The following is a 17644-nucleotide window of genomic DNA, read 5'->3' as shown; positions in this document are numbered from 1 at the left end:
TTGTGTGTTTTTTTTAATGAAATGTGCTTTGTTTTTTTTCTTTTTCTTTCTGTCTTTCTTTAGGTTGGTTTACTTGGAATTCAAATGATTTGGACCAGAGATTCAGAAGAAGCTTTAACAAATGCCAGGTTTGACCGGAAGATCATGCCAAAGACAAACCAGTCATTCCTAGACCTGCTAACCACCTTGATTGATATGACAACAAAGGACCTCAGCGTGATGGAGCGCATTAAATATGAGACTCTGATCACCATTCACGTACACCAGAGGGATATCTTTGATGACCTGGTGAGTCCAAACCAGTAATAAATATTTAGATAACACTTACCATTTTACAATAATCATCTATATTAAACTAAGCTATTTTACAGTATCAAAGCCATTTTAGCTTAGTGGACATCTATTGCAGCATTATAATCTTTTTGCATTACTCTTGTATGGAGTGCCTTGTTTCTGTAAGGTTACTAATATAGAACCCCATTTAAATAACTGTCATAATTCTCATTACTCTAAACAGTTTACTGTTAGAATCCCCCAGTAGAAATACAATATGACCCCACTGACTTGGAGTTTATTGTGGCCCACCAGCCATTAGGGCCCTGTGTTAATTGTCCTCAATGGGTTTACTGTTCTGCTATTCTACTGCAGTTTGTTGTTTTTTTGCAAATCCTGTTTCTGTTCATTGTAATAGTTTTCATAACTAACAGTTGCCGATGGTGTTCATGAGTTAAGTGAAATTAATAAAGTGTCCTTATGTCTTTTCAATGTCTTTTTCTGCAGTGCCGCTTGCACATCAAAAATCCGAGTGATTTTGAATGGCTGAAACAGTGCCGCTTTTATTTCAATGAGGACTCTGACAAGATGCTTGTTAATATCACTGATGTTGGGTTTATCTACCAGAACGAGTTCTTGGGTTGTACTGACAGGCTAGTTATCACTCCTCTCACTGACAGGTAATTAGTGTCTTTTACTTCAGCTTCTGCAGCAACATTCTGGGCATGTCAAGCTAAAGCATCTGGAGGTTATTTGTATTGTAATGTATTGGTGAAATAGAACATATTTATATATGTTTCCTTCCGTGATGCATTTATAGCTTTAAAGTATAGAAGTTGTATAAATTAATGTAGTTAAACTGACAGTTGCAAGCAGGGCATACTTTTATTAATTACAACTAAATGCTTTTAGAAAATAATGAAAAAGCTGTTCACTTAATACATCAGCGTTCAACACATTGGGCAGGATTTTCAAAAGTTTGTAAATAACTCCAGTGTTAATCAATAAATCGTTATGTAACATTGATTTTGGCATTTTCAAGAGGTCGTTATGCCTATCTCGTTATTAAATAATCATGCTAATGTGATTTCCGAAATTGTTGATTTCCGAAATAATGCTAATAGCGCAGTGCTTCTTGTGAGTATATTTATTTTGGTTGCGTGGGAATTTAAAAGCAAATCTGTGTTAATTGTCTTAATTTCAGTTTTAATTAATGAAAGACTATACAACTCACCTTGAAACTAAAATTTAACAGACCGCAGCTGTGATGACGATGATACAGAGACTAACTAAATAATTCAGTATTTGTAGTTATGAAAATATTTTAGACTTTTATATACTTGTGGTTATGAATGAGATTTGTTTATTTGTTTTAACAATTTGTAACCTTAAGCCTGGAACACACTGCATAAAGTACAGTGGCAGGGGCTCCAGAGTGGCATCCAATAAAGGCGATCTGCGTCGAGTGTAGGATGCGCTGGTCATAGTATTAATCCTAAACAAATCATGCAACATGGTCCTAATAGCGGTTGTTAAGTATTCTGTAAACATTTAGTCTAACAGTTAAAAAATGCAATGTGGGGCTTGTTTTCAAAAGATATCACCATGGAGATGAATGGAATACCTAATGTGATTGAGATGGTTGACATGGATTTTGCTGAATGTATTTGTAATATTGTCAGACTCCCCCCACACTTTATGTACAGTGAACACTCTCACCTTCACACGTCTGTATGCACATATTATAACATCATCTAATAATACTGTAAGCGTTCAGTGGCTCCTTGTAACCATGTTGAGTTTATTTATCGCAGAGGCGAGCAAAACAGTACCAGAGAAAATGCTTGATTAGAAGAATTTACTGAACAATGAACTATAAACAAATTGTGTATTGGGTTGAGGAGTTGTATCATAATTTTAAAAGCTTAATAAATGTGTAATGAAGTGTTACATGTATGGTAAAATAAACAACTACAAACACAAATGATACTTCAAACATATTTATTCTTAGTCTACAATAGTGCATACTAAAATACATACAAAAGTAGATGTCAACATAAGAAAATAAATTCCAACCAAATTTTAACCATACTAAAGCTCTTGTTACTATACCATGAGTTCGATACAATAACACTGTTTTTTGTCATTAACCAATCAGCTGCTTTACTATTTAAGGACATTCTTTGTAGCCATTTAATCCTTTGTTGTTTGTTATCCAGGTGCTACATCACATTGGCTCAGGCGCTGGGAATGAGTATGGGAGGAGCACCAGCTGGGCCTGCTGGAACAGGGAAGACTGAAACCACCAAGGACATGGGCAGGTGTCTGGGCAAATACGTTGTGGTCTTCAACTGCTCTGACCAGATGGACTTCCGTGGCCTTGGACGCATTTTTAAAGGTTTGCCTTTTCTTTGACTCTTATGTAAATGCTAAACTCTCTAACAGCAAATGTCTGCCTTAACATAAAATAAAAAGTTTTCATTTGGAGAAGGTTTTTTTTTTTTTCTAGAAAAGAATTACTTGTGTAAGGATAAAAATAGTGACACAACAACACAGGCACATTCTAAGAACCCTGGAAGTCCAGTATGTATGATGCTGTGGAGTGGAATTGTATGTCTTCCACCACAAAACTATGTTACCTTTTTTTCTCAAATGCATTATCTGAGCCTCTTGTATGGTATATTTAGCACTCATGATAGGAGTATGTTGTGTAAGTTCTCGTCCATATCATTTCCCAAAAACAACTACTTTAAATTGTGATCCCCTTCTTTTTCTTTGCTCTCTTAGTTTACTGTAACTTTTGTCATGTATCAGGTCTTGCTCAGTCGGGATCATGGGGCTGCTTTGATGAGTTTAATCGCATTGACCTGCCAGTGTTATCAGTAGCTGCCCAGCAGATTTCTATTGTTCTGTCCTGCAAGAAGGAGCGCAAGAAGAACTTCATTTTCACTGATGGCGATAATGTGGAAATGAACCCAGAGTTTGGAATCTTCCTGACCATGGTGGGGCTCTATAGGTTATTTTAATTAGTCAAAAACATTTATCAATAAGAAAACTATTTTACAGGATGTATTGTAAAGAGATAGTACCTAATGTTATGTAATGGTCTCAATACTTACCTATGGGTAATGTAAACAGGACAACTCGTTTTTGGTAACAATTATGATATGTGCCTTCTTATTCCTTCACAATAACAACTACTAACCACTCTTCGTGTGTACAAGTATATAAACCATAGATGCTGTAGTATACAACAGAGGATAACATTGATGGAATACTTTATATCATCTACATTTTCCTAATATTTAATGCTGTTTTATTATCCCCCCATGTGTTCTCTGTAGTTCTCCATAGCGTTTTCTGCTTACAGTAGATCATCATTTGCCATGCTTACTGTCTTCTAGCAAAAATGGTCAGATACCCCAAATTGCCCATTCCTGCTAGTACCAAGTGTGACACTAAAATGGTATGCACCTGTGACAAGTGCATTTTAAAATCCAGATCCTATGTCTCTGTCTTTAGCACTGAACTGATTAGGCCACCTTATCTTCTTGAAGCCAAGCTCATCATCTTCCCCATTTTATTTTTGCAATCAGAACCCAGGCTATGCTGGTCGTCAAGAGCTTCCAGAGAACCTGAAGATCAACTTCCGTACTGTAGCCATGATGGTTCCGGACCGCCAGATCATTATTAGAGTCAAGTTGGCCAGCTGTGGGTTTAACGACAACATTCTGCTTGCCAGGAAGTTCTTCACCCTCTACAAACTGTGTGAGGAACAGCTTTCCAAACAGGTGCGATGGGCTGTCAATGATGGAGTTCTTTAGATTGATGTAGTGGATCATGAAATACATTTAACCCTATATTAAAGACCACTGCTATAGAAGGACCACCTTTCTATAGATAGTCCTTTAGAATGGCCATTATCAGCATGTTTGACTGTATAGTGTTTCCACAGATCCTACAATGACTTTCCACATTAATCTAGCAAATGGATATCATTTTGCAGTGGCACATAAAACCGCTTTCCCCATTTTGAATCTATGTAATTCACATTTTCTATTTTTTTTATACACTTTTTGTATTATTCTGTATACCTTAGGTGCACTATGATTTTGGTCTCCGAAACATTTTGTCAGTCTTGCGTACACTTGGAGCAGCAAAGAGATCTACTCCCAGCGACACAGAGTCCACCATCGTCATGCGTGTCCTGCGTGACATGAATCTGTCCAAACTGGTGAGTATTCCCTTGTACACTGTTCCGAAATTGCTTTATTTCAGAGTTTAACCCATTTATATGTGTTCATATATATTCTATATTAAAGTTTGTGTCCTGTGGTTGACTTTTTGCAGATTGATGAAGATGAGCCACTCTTCTTGAGTCTAATTGAAGATCTCTTCCCTGGCATTCAACTAGACAAAGCAGGGTACCCTGACTTGGAAGCTGCAATTGACAAACAGGTTAGTTGTCTGTTTTGAGTGAGGTTTATTTTATTGAAACCAGCACATAAGGAAAATACTAAAGTAACAGTTCAACCAGCAGTAACGCGATTGCCTTAAATTGTGTTGAATGATTGTCTTTGTGACAAAGATATATATATTATATATATATATATATATATATATATATATATATATATATATATATATATATATATATATATATATATATATATACTGTTTACAGTGAAAGTGCACTTATTTTTTTCTTTACTGGTTATAGGGATACACCATATGCATGAAAAAAGTGATGGCTGTATACAGTCACTTGAGGCAAGTGTAATAATGCAGGACAACTGTTATATTCTAATGATTTCCATTACATGAGAGTAGATGTTAAACTTCATACTGATTTGAACCCTGCTGTCACCAAGATAAGCACCAACTAAGACATAGCTTTACAGTAAACTAATGTGATCCATCTGCATCTCCATCCATTTGCGTTGCTTTCCATCTGATGATGTAGATATCCTTCTATCTGGTGTTGATTGCTGAAGTGTAATGCTGGCTCCAGAGATCAGCTTATTTTGCCTCCCCAGCGCATCAGCACACAACGGCTGCGGTGCTGGCTCTGGGGATCAACCCAGTGCGGTCTCCCCAGAGCATCAGCATGACAACTGTCTGGATTGAGCTAAGTAGGGTACATCTCTGGGGTCTTCAAGTGAGTACCTTCTATCCTCTGTGTTTTGTCGACTAGCCCACGACACCTCAAGAGGGCTCAACAGTGATTCTGGCGTCCCAGCATCACCCCCCTCCGTCCCCCCAGTCAGCTCAGCCCAGCTGACTTACCCATACATCAGCGTTGCTTTCTTTCTATTGCGCTTGAGATCCCCATCCAGAATCTTTCCGGCTCAACCACAGCCAGTTGCTGCTCCATTCTGCTGCTTCAGATAAGTTCTTCACTGTGCGATGCAACTCTTGGTCACTGAACCCGACATCTCTGAGAAACCGGGTTGTAGAGTGTGCCACAAATACTCGACAACCCACCTCCACTGGGTAAACTTGGACTCTCCATCCTCGCTGTTCCGCTTCAGCAGCTAGTTGAGCATACCGAAGTTTCTTCCTCTCACATGTTTCATCCACAGCATCCTTCCATTGGCACTGCTAACTCTACCAGATGAACAAGGCGTGCTGACCCAGACCACAAGACAATGTTTGGTCGAAAGTTAGTGGTGGCAATCTCAGGTGGAAAAATAAGCCGTTGACCAACATCTGCCAGTATTTTACAGTCTCTAGCAGCTTCCAGTTGTGCTGGGTGAGGCTTGGTTTTAACACCTTTTCTTGGTGGTTGCTCTCCTGGATGGAGGTATATTGTCGTGTGTAATGCTTTGATGGAACTGGTGGCAACTTATTGGTCAGGTTACGCTTGTCTTCCAATGTTAAGGCCAAACATTGCAGCACCTGGTCATGGCGCCAAGTAAACCGTCCTTGGCTAAGACCCACCTTACATCTTGTCAAATTGTGCCTTAATGTTGCAGGTGATGAACACAAAGGATATGAGTGATCCTCACCCACCCAGAGGTTTAGGTTCTGTGGTGAGGGGAGAACATCATATGTTGATCTGATGAGGAAACTGATCCTGCTCTGTTCCATTGTCCATAGGTCTTGCCAGCCAATCTTGCGTTGTTCCACACTCTCCAATCTCATCCATTCTCCCTGCTTGGCCTGGGAAACGGCCTTTACACACCTGATCCTCTCCTCCTGCTTTTTCACCTCATTGGCTACCAGCTTCTTCCGTTGAGCTGGGGTTGCCTTGAGCCATGTAGTAGGTGCTGAACTGAGACCAAGACCTCCTTTTCCATGCTGAACTTGCCCCATAATATCTCTGATTCGAAGGGCAGCCTTAGCAATTTCCACAGCTTTCTTTGCCACCCATTTTCTTCCAGTTTTCAGCACAGGTGCTGCCTCCATTACTCATTTGTCACGTCAATCTACTAATGTCATTTCAAGTCGGACTTGTACATCCTGCCATTATTCCAACTTCTAGGCATTGCCATATAGTGCTGAATTCTGAAGTCCTGAAACTAAATTGCAAATCTCTAAAGTAGGCTTTCACCAAATTTGATATTGTCATTGGTACGCTAAAAAAAAATCAAATGCTCCCCAAAGAAGTTCATGTGGCACTGAACCATACGCATTAGCCAAATCCAGGAATGTCACATGAAGCTCCTTCCTCTCCTTTTTTGCTGATTGGATTTGTTGCCAGATTACGCTGATGTGTTCTAAGCATCCTGGGAAACCTGGAATTCCTGCTTTTTGTACTGAAGTGTCAATGAAGCAGTTCTTTAATAGGAAGTTTGACAATCTCTGAGTAATGATGCTGACGAAAATCTTGGTATAAAGACTCCACCTGCTTGGCACCATGCTCTTGGTACAACCTCTTCTTCCCATGCCACTTTCATCAATTTCCACAGGATTCGTAGAACTCCAGAAGCACTCTTGTACACTCTGTATGGAACTCCATTAGGCCCTGGAGATGATGATGCCGTTGCTTTTTTCACAGCTTGCTCTACTTCTTTCCACTTGGGTGCACAGTCCTCCATTTTGTATTCAGGTGGATTGATAGGTGGGATGTCTGATGGAATTGACATAGGCTCCTGCCTTTTTTAATCTGTATGTGTTACCTCCAAATATCTCTCCAGCTCAAACTTAGATGATTTTAGTGTGCTATTTTTCTCACTGGTGAATATCTTCTTTACAAATTTGAATGGATCTTTCTAAAAGTTAGTTCTTGCACGCTCTTTCTTTTTGTAGCGTTTCTGTAGGCGCACAGCTCTGCGCAATGTTGCAAGCTTATTTTTTATGACCCTTTGTAACAGATCCTGACTTTGTTCTGCTTTTCTCCATTGCTTCCTCAACTGCCTCCTTTCTGTAACTAAGCATTCAATCTCCTGCTGCCATCTAGACTTTCCAGGAATAGTTTGTACTTTTTCGTTCCTTTTTTCAATTCCAAACCTCTCACTTCCATATGCGTAGATGATGTCCCCAAATTTATCCAGCTTGTTTTCAACTGTTCCATTTAAACTTTCCAAAGTAAAACAGAGATCTGTATTTACTGTGTCCCACGCAGTTTTCTCACAAGCTCTTGGCCATTTACCTCCAGGCTTGTGCCCGTTGAGGTTCTTTTCTCTCTTATTCTCGTTCATCTGACCGGGTTTGCAAGGATCATTAGGTTCATCACTAGTTGTATCCACGCAAGTCCTCCTCATGTCTATGACAAGGGTGCTGATATCCTGCGAACTATGGTTTGCTTCCTGTCACTGGATTTCATTCGACTGACTTTTGTAAGAAGTACTGATCAATGCGAGGCCCTTGTCCCTTCTCCCTCCCTTGACGAATCTTCAAACCCCTGGCCGTTGTCACCTTGCTTCAGCCGCAGACACATACCTGGAGTTCCATGTCTTTAACTGCAGATCTTGAACTAGTCTTTTGTAAAGTACTCTCCATTCTCATATAAGTTTCCGTTCCTAAGTCATTAACGTGTTATCCAACATTGAGTCATCTTCCGCCCCTGCTGTCACAGACTCTAAGGGTATTTTTCTCTTTAATTTCATAGAAACCTTGGGCAGGTGTCTCCAGCATCATGTGTACATTTGAGAACATAGAGCTGGATGCTGCCGACAATGGTAGCTAACCCTTGCCAGCCCCAGTGAGGTCTCTTTCCTCCTCTTCATGCTGTCACAAGGTCTTTCCCTTGTTGCCAGCTGCACTATTCACAGCAGTCACCGGACGTATCCAGATCTTCATGATTTCCATTGCATGAGAGTAGATGTTAAACTTCATGCTGATTTGAACTCTGCTGTCGCCAAGATAAGCACCAACTAAGACATAGATTTACAGTAAACTAATTTGATCCATCTGCATCTCCATCCATTTGCATTGCTTTCCATCTGATAATGTAGATATGCTTCTGTCTGGTGTTTATTGCTGAAGTGTAATGCTGGCTCCAGAGATCAGCTTATTTTGCCTCCCCAGCGCATCAGCACACAACGGCTGCAATGCTGGCTCTGGGGATCAAACCAGTGTGGTCGCCCCAGCGCATCAGCATGACAACCGTCTGGGTTGAGCTAAGTAGGGTACATCTCTGGGGTCTTCAAGTGGACACATTCCATCCTCTGTGTTTCGTTGACTAGCCCATGACACCTGAAGAGGGCTCAACAGTGATTCTGGCATCCCAGCATCACCCCCCTCCGTCCCCCCAGTCAGCTCAGCCCAGCCAGTACATCAGTGTTGTTTTCTTTCTATTGTGCTTGAGAATCCTATCCAGAATCTTTCCGTCTCAATCATAGCCAGTTGCTGCTCCATTCTGCTGCTTCAGATAAGTTCTTCACTGTGCGTTGCAACTCTTGACCACTGAACCCGACATCTCTGAGAAACTGGGTTCTAGAGCGTGCCACAAATCCTCGACAACCCACCTCCACTGGGTAAACTCGGACTCTCCATCCTCACTGTTCCGCTTCAGCAGCTAGTTGTGCAAACCAAAGTTTCTTCCTCTCATACTCCTCATCCACAGCATCCTCCCATGACATTGTTAACTCTACCAGATGAACAAGGCATGCTGATCCAGACCACAAGAAAATGTCTGGTTGAAGGTTAGTGGTGGCAATCTCAGGTGGAAAAATAAGCCAATGACCAACATCTGCCAGCATCTTCCAGTCTCTAGCAGCTTCCAGTTGTCCTGGGTGAGGCTTGGTTTTAACACCTTTTCTTGGTGGTTGCTCTCCTGGATGGAGGAATATTGTCTTTTGTGTAATGCTTTGATGGAACTGGTGGCAACTTATTGGTCAGGTTACTGCATTTACTACCCGTTTGGGCAAAAATGTAGTTATTATTATTATTATATATAATATATTATTATATTAATTATTATTATTATATTATATTATTACTAGTTTATTTAACCGTCAACACCTGATAACCAAGATGACTTACATATGTTACAGGGCAATACAACGTTACAGTGCAAAAACAATTTTTAAACACAGTGTAGTTTAAAGTAAGTGCAAATACTACTAGAATACAATGTGAGATGATAAGTAACACGTTAGGGTTAAGTCAATTTCTATCTAATTAAGACAAAGCTGTTCACAAATCTGTAACTCTTGAGTTATTTAATGTATATAAATATGTTCTGATTAAAAATAAAGGTTTGTGTGCCTGAAATTGTTCTTAAAAAAACAAAACAAACAAACAAAAAAACAACAACATACCTGTATTTGTGAATGGTCAAATGCACTTTATTCATAACAAAAAGAAAAAAAAAATCTGTAAATAATTCAGAGCAGAATTTTACTCTTGCGTATTTTCCCTTTTGAATATTTTTACAGGTAGCAGAAGCTGGTCTTATTAGCCATCCTCCCTGGAAACTGAAAGTCATCCAGTTGTTTGAGACTCAAAGAGTACGCCATGGAATGATGGCACTGGGACCCAGTGGTGCTGGAAAAACTACTTGTATCCACACCTTAATGAAGGCCATGACTGGTGAGTATACATTCAGAACAAGTGCTGCAAATTGTTGCTTCATTATGTATAAAGATCATTTAAATGCTTTTCAGTCTTAGAAAAGACCCGAGGTCTTAAATGACCTTAAATGTGTAGTACAGGTATGGTGTTTATATACTGTAATAGAGATTGTATATAACTTATGAAAAAAAAGAGAAATGTCTGACCTATGTACCATGCAAATAAAACTCTCACTAAAATCTAAGCTAAAAAAGTATTTTCTTACATGATGACTCCACCTACAAAACTGCTTATTTGGATTAAAAAAAGGTCTTCTGTCCAATGCAGTCGATAAGTCATTCAGGTGAGGTTCAAGCCCTACAGACTTCATGAAAATGGGCCTTGAGTGCTGTGCTTTCAAGATCTGCCAATGTCATTGTAGACTGCGGGCAGCCCCACCGGGAGATGAGGATGAATCCCAAGGCCATCACTGCACCCCAGATGTTTGGTCGTCTTGATGTGGCCACCAATGACTGGACTGATGGAATCTTCTCAACCTTGTGGAGGAAAACTCTGAGGGCCAAGAAAGGTTGGAGGAAGAAATTTAATTATTACAACAGTTAACTAAAATGAAGCAACAGAAGTTAAATGAACACACACATCCCAAAGTTGACCAGTGCTCAAGTTATAATTAGTTTTTTAATGAGTCAAAGTAATAGTTGGAAAAGTTCACTTTGGTATGTGGGTGTGTTGGGCAAATAAAAAACAAAACAATCAACAGCTATCATAGAATTATAACTTGAGGGTAGGTACACTTTGGCATGTGGGTTTCCAAAAGCCTTGAAAGCCTACTGCATATACCACATTATGTTTTGAATAGATTGAGTTAGTGTTTCTCTGGTAAAAGGGGAAAATTATGCTGGAGGCATTGTTATGTTTTATTTATTCCCTGTGAGGCTGGTTTTTTAGAAAATATGTTATTCTAAACTCTTTTTTTTTTTAAATTTCCCTCCTGCTTGTGCCCTCGAGATATGTTAATTCTTTGGTTCCCTGCATGCTATTGGTAACAATAGTGCTCCCAGCATGCTTTGAAGCTCTGAAGGCCCCAGGCACATTTATAAAAATGCATGGAGTTTTAGAAGTTTGTCAGAGAGTGCCAATTATCTGCTGGCAGTAAAGTCAATCCCCAGAGTAGCTGAGAGATTTCTGAACCCAGGGGAGGAAAGCAGTCATCCATTTATTCCAGCACGCAGAGGAACAACATTTCAACAATATATAAAATACTGGAGAACTGTAAATCATGAAATGATAGATGTAGTCTCATAGCAATATTTTAAGACCAGTTTTGACATATGGCAAAGTAGTTTGTTAGAATTTGATATTGTGACTTTTATATATGGTTTGTGTTTTGAGGCAGAACTACTGAATGATAAAAAAAATAAATAATACTACTGTTGGGTTTAAAATAAGATATACACATGTTTAACATTTTACTTTTTTACTTAGTTAAGAAAATAAGAAAGTTTACAAACGATTGGAGGCCATTCGGCCCATCTTGCTCGTTTGGTTGTTAGTAGCTTATTGATCCCAGAATCTCATCAAGCAGCTTCTTGAAGGATCCCAGGGTGTCAGCTTCAACAACATAAGTGCCTCCTATTTTCTGTTCTGAATGTCTCTTTCTGTGATCTCCATTTGTGACCCCTGGTCCTTGTTTCTTTTTTCAGGTCGAAAAAGTCCCTTGGGTCGACATCGTCAATACCTTTTAGAATTTTGAATGCTTGAATTAGGTCGTCGCGTAGTCTTCTTTTAGCCTCTCTGCATATAACATGCCTTTTAAACCTGGAATAATTCTGGTCGCTTTTGTTTGCACTCTTTCAGAGAAGCAATATCCTTTTTGTAGCAAGGTGACCAGAACTGAACAAAATATTCTAGTTGAGGTCTTACTAATGCATTGCAAAGATTAAACATTGCTTCTAGGGCTCATGCTCCGGGAATGGGCAAATTCAATTTTTTCAAAATGACCAATAACGTTTTTTCCTGTTTTTCAAATTATTTAAGCCCTTGAGATACTGTAGTCTTAAAGCAGTCCACTAGTAACAATGTACTGTAGTTCAGTCAACAAATGAAGATGTTTTGAAAAAAAACAGCTTATAGCTGGCATTACAATATACAGAATAGTTGAAAACAAGGGGCATTATTACAAAAGTATACAATTTTTGTACAATTACAAATTAAATAGTGTTGAGGATGTTTTTTTATCTCTCCCATCTGTAGTTTCATCTGCAACACCACAGACTGGTTTATGCTGTACTTGCTATAAAACTGCTTGCATGTGCTTCTTGTATACCTTGGACAGATAGAGTTGCCTTAAGGGCTATTCAATTAGTTTTTTAAATTTAAGGGGGCCAGATTGGAAAAAAAGTTAGGAGTAGAGTGTTTTACTGTGCACATTTTTAAGCAATAATAAATATTATATAACTTGAATGTTCATATATTGAACAAGTCTTACACATTTTACCATATGAATAGTACTTTAATAATAGAACAGTGTGAGAATTTAACAGAGTATGATTACAAATATTTTAAAATGTATGTGACATATTAATAGTATAGCTGTTATGAAGATATCCGCGCTTCTACTTTTGAGCTTCTAACTACTGTGTCCTCTGGATAAATATTTCCAAAAGCTCCTTGTTTGGTTTCAAAATGCCTTTTCATATTGTATTCCTTAACTACTGACTCCCATTCATTGCACAATAAACACATTAGCTTTGTGTTCAGTATGGTTGGTAAAATAAAGAAATATTTATTGGTCCAATCATTGTTGAATCTACAATTTTCACCATTTTCTGTTCGTACTACAGAACAGAAATGTTCTAGTAGTGGGAGGGAGATTCATCACCAAGAATCATTCTGTCTCTGTCACACTCCCATATGGTGTTTATAATGCACATATGTTTGTTACCTGCATGCAGTACCTTACACTTTTTCTTTATTAAATGTCATTTGCCATGTGTCTGCCCAGTTCTGAATGCTGTCTAGATAATGTTGAATGACCTTTGCTGCTGCAACTCCTACTATTTTTGTCTCATCTGCAAATTTAACAACTTTGCTTACTGTACCAGAATCTTATTGTAGATTACGAAGAGCCATGGTACTCCACTGGTTACCTCGCTCCATTTTGAGGTTTTACTCTAATCAGTACTCTGTTTTCTACATGTTAACCACCCGTAATCCACGTATGTGCATTTCTTTGAATTCCTACCTCGTTTAGTTTGAGAATTAAACTTTTTTTTTGTCAAAAGCTTTCTGGAAATCTAACTAAACCATGTCATATGCTTTGCAATTATCCATGTTGATGTTGCATCCTCAAAAAAATCAAGAAGGTTAGTTAGACATAAGTTTACATATAATAGAAGTCAGGCTTATTGGTCTGTAGTTACCTGGTTTGGTTTTGTCTCCATTTTTGTGGATCAGTATTACATTTGCAATTCTCCAGTCCGTCGGTACAACACCTGTCTTAAGAGACTGTTGCATGATCTTAGTTAGCAGTTTGTAAATAACTTATTTCATTTCTTTGAGTACTATTGAGAGGATCTCATCTGGCCCAGGGGATTTGTTTATTCTAAGAGCTCACTTTAACACTTCTGCCTCCTGTTATGCTAGTTTATTTAAAACTGAATGGTAACAGGGTGACATGTGGAGTATGTTGTCCATATCCTCTTTTGTAAAAACTTGTGAAAAGCAATCATTTAATGTATTTGCTGTTTTTTTTCTCCATCTATTATTTTGCCATTTGTATCTCTTAGACATTTTACATCCTCTTTGAATGTTCTTTTGCTGTTTTTATAATATTGGAAAAACTTTTTGGAATTGGTTTTAGCCCCCTTGGCAATGCTCATTTCTATCTCTCTCTTGGCCTTTCTAACTTCCTTTTTGACTTGCGTTTGCAGTTCCAAGTACTCTTGTGTGTACTTTGTTCTTGGTCCCTTTTAAAAGCTCTGTAAAGTGTGTTTTTTCTCTCAATATTTTTTTTAATTGATCTATTAAACCATTTTGGCAGTTTTGTCTTAGATTTTGATTTGCCTACTTTTGGTATGCAATTGTTCTGTGTATCTAGTATTATATTTTTAAAAAATAGGCTGCCTAGGAGTTTGCTGCCATGGGCCCAGGGCTGCTTTTCAGGGAGCCATCTGGAGTATTGGCGTCAATGCACCATGGACATCTGGGTGCTTACTAATGTTCAGAACAGCTATTCTCTGCAATTCAAGCATGGTCCCCCTCCCTTTCAGGGCATGACTAAAACATTGCATTTCCAAAATGCAACTTCAGTTATGCATACAAGAGCCATTACAAGAGCCATACAAGAGCCATTATCATTATACAAAGGAATTTTTGCAATGATGCTACAAACTTGACTATTTGGCATATTGATAAAGCATGCTGTATATTGGGAAATTTAACATGCCTTTAACAACAACAAATCTCTCCTAGTCATCATCCTCTGAGTTGGAGGTCCTCTTTATTTTTTGATATCTCCCAGATAATGACTCCGCTTCTCTGAAAATGGCTGCCTGTAGGTCATGTCGTAGTTCTACTTATGTGCTCAGACAGTCATGTTTTTTGTTGGCAATTTTAATACACGCATTACTATACTGTAAGATGCAGGTCATGAGAAGAAAAAAATTGGTTTAAAAAGTGTTTCTTAAATTCAAAGGAAAAGGAACATAAGAACATAAGAAAGTTTACAAACGAGAAGGTGGCATTCGACCCATCTTGCTCGTTTGGTTGTAAGTAGCTTATTGATCCCAGAATCTCATCAAGCAGCTTGAAGGATCCCAGAATGTCAGCTTCAACAACATTACAGGGGAGTTGGTTCCAGACCCTCACAATTCTCTGTGTAAAAAAGTGCCTCCTATTTTCTGTTCTGAATGCCCCTTTGTCTAATCTCAATTTTTGATCCCTTGCCCTTGTTTCTTTTTTCAGGTCGAAAAATTCCCTTGGGTTGACATTGTCAATTCTGAATGCTTGAGTCAGGTCGCACACACTACAAACACACACTACACACACAAACACACATATATATATTTACATCCTCAGATATTTGAATACCACCAAAATATGGAAACCCACAAAATACCACAGTCCTAGTACTAAACTTTATCACAATGATTCCCTTCCTCTGCTGCCCCCTTTATTGATTTGCCCACACTTTGTTTGCAGGAGAGCACATGTGGATTGTCCTAGATGGGCCAGTTGATGCAATCTGGATTGAAAACCTGAACTCTGTGTTAGATGACAACAAGACCCTCACCTTGGCTAATGGAGATCGTATCCCCATGGCTCCCAATTGCAAGGTTGTCTTTGAGCCGCACAATATTGACAATGCCTCCCCAGCCACTGTGTCCCGGAACGGCATGGTTTTTATGAGCTCATCGGTTCTGAACTGGAGCCCTATTCTTGAGGTAAGACATTTGAATAATAGTTGCATTTATCTAGATTGTTCAAATCCAATGTGATTCTGATTGCTTTTCTAAATTGGAGCTCGCCAGTAATCATTCAATTAATTATGTATATTGAGATTCTTGGTTTTTAAAGGTTTTGTATTTTAAATTAAATGGAAATCACAATTTTATAAACACCCTTTAAAGAAGAGAACATACAGTTATCAATGTTTTAAATCATGTTGACAGTATAAAGAGCTGAAGAGTTCACATAGACTTAGAAGACCCACAAGGAAAAGTATGCCACAATTAGCCAACAAAGAATATGAACCAAGAAAATTATTTTACTTTTTTTTCTTATACTTGTATTTTGTCCCTTTTCAGGGCTGGCTAAAGAAGCGTTCTTTGCAGGAGGGGGAAATATTGAAGCATCTCTACTCATCGTCTTTCCCAGCTCTGTATCGATTCAGTGTGCAGACCCTGGAGTATAAGATGGAGATGCTGGAGGCCTTTGTGATCATGCAGAGCATCAACATGTTGCAGGGCCTCATTCCTCCCAAGGTAAAAGTCTTTAAACCCAGTCCTCATTTTTGCAGACAGATGCTCTTACACACAAAAAGGTTGTTGCCAGTATATTTTTCTTCTATTTATCTGAATGACGTTCATAGTTTTCCTCTTTTTAGTTTTTGACCCCAGCTTCACTGGGAATGTGCAGGCAGATAGGCTGATGTTTATTAAGCAGGTCCAACTAAAGGAATGTCTGTATAGATGGAAATATGGTGGTCAAAAACTATAGTGACAATTAACAATATAGTATCGAGGGGTATTTATAGCACATGGATAATAATTATGAAGGCTTCTCATTTAATTGTGTTTATTAATTCAACTGACAGGACTTGTGGGTTTGAGTTTTATATAATGTTCTCATTTTGCCAGTGGAGTGTGTCAATTAACGTTCTGTGTCCTTCAGTACTGGAAATCATATTTCTGTTGTACTGTTGTTTAGGAACAAGGTGGAGAGGTGACTCGGGAGCACCTGGAGAGACTCTATGTGTTCTCCCTCATGTGGAGTGTCGGCGCTCTTTTAGAGCTAGAAGACAGAAGGAAACTGGAGAATTGGCTCCGGGACCACGAGACCATCCAACTCGACCTGCCCAACATCCCAGTCGGCAGCGAGGACACAATGTTTGACTACCATGTCACATCTGATGGTGGGTTGTGACCTTTCTTTTGGGGCTTCTGTAAATCGGTCTAGTGGTGATCCTCAACTCATTTTCAGCCCACGATAATGTCTTGTAACTGAAATGTCAACAACAAGTTGCTTTGTGTGTGATTTGCCTGTTGCATGCCATCGGTTAGAAGGCAAAAAATGTGTCTTAGGCAGCCAGTTATGCGTAACATTTTTCAAGCAGTATATTGATGTGACGGCTTGCATTTATTATGGTCACCTTGCAAAATAAAATCTGTGTATGAAAGCGTCATCTGACTAATAATCTGCTTTCAAATGCTTCTGCAAATGATTTTCAGGTAAATGGGTTCATTGGAACACACAGGTGGAGGAATATATATACCCACCTGACATCACTCCTGAATATGGGTCCATCCTTGTGCCGAATGTAGACAACGTCAGGACTGACTTCCTTATACAGACAATTGCTAAACAGGGCAAGGTAGGATAGTGTTTTTCTCTTAAGATTTGTAGTCCTCTCGTTCTAAAGTACAGATTGTTTTCTATCAGATGCCGGCTTTTGACTTGAAAAATATTTTAAATATTTCTTATTCAGATTAATAAATAAATATGTAGTTATAGCATTCTTGGAATGCATATTGTAATATAAAATTGTGTATTCTTATTCAGGTATGTTATTTTATGTAAAATATTAGTCAAACTGTACAGCAATATAATTAAACATGTGATCATCTCTTTCAATATTGGATTATTATTATTATTATTATTATTATTATTATTATTATTATTATGCAAAACT

At 38.6% G+C, this 17644-nt stretch overlaps 1 protein-coding gene across 1 annotated transcript in view; it reads left to right on the top strand.

The window, feature by feature from the left end:
- Positions 1 to 17644, top strand: part of dnah5 (dynein, axonemal, heavy chain 5) — a 94633-nt gene that overhangs the window by 35796 nt on the left and 41193 nt on the right. The window contains exons 34-46 of the mRNA XM_041246737.1: positions 64 to 288; positions 781 to 953; positions 2493 to 2671; positions 3088 to 3275; positions 3870 to 4064; positions 4373 to 4507; positions 4624 to 4735; positions 10102 to 10251; positions 10655 to 10801; positions 15436 to 15677; positions 16041 to 16217; positions 16663 to 16867; positions 17184 to 17326. Coding sequence (XP_041102671.1) covers positions 64 to 288; positions 781 to 953; positions 2493 to 2671; positions 3088 to 3275; positions 3870 to 4064; positions 4373 to 4507; positions 4624 to 4735; positions 10102 to 10251; positions 10655 to 10801; positions 15436 to 15677; positions 16041 to 16217; positions 16663 to 16867; positions 17184 to 17326 — 2271 coding nt within the window. The remainder of the gene's footprint in view (positions 1 to 63; positions 289 to 780; positions 954 to 2492; positions 2672 to 3087; positions 3276 to 3869; positions 4065 to 4372; positions 4508 to 4623; positions 4736 to 10101; positions 10252 to 10654; positions 10802 to 15435; positions 15678 to 16040; positions 16218 to 16662; positions 16868 to 17183; positions 17327 to 17644) is intronic.

Source organism: Polyodon spathula, chromosome 4 (genome assembly GCF_017654505.1).
Source record: "Polyodon spathula isolate WHYD16114869_AA chromosome 4, ASM1765450v1, whole genome shotgun sequence".
Classification (NCBI taxonomy): domain Eukaryota; kingdom Metazoa; phylum Chordata; class Actinopteri; order Acipenseriformes; family Polyodontidae; genus Polyodon; species Polyodon spathula.
Note: the sequence above shows the minus strand (reverse complement) of the source record. Positions and strands in the feature narration are given on the sequence as shown.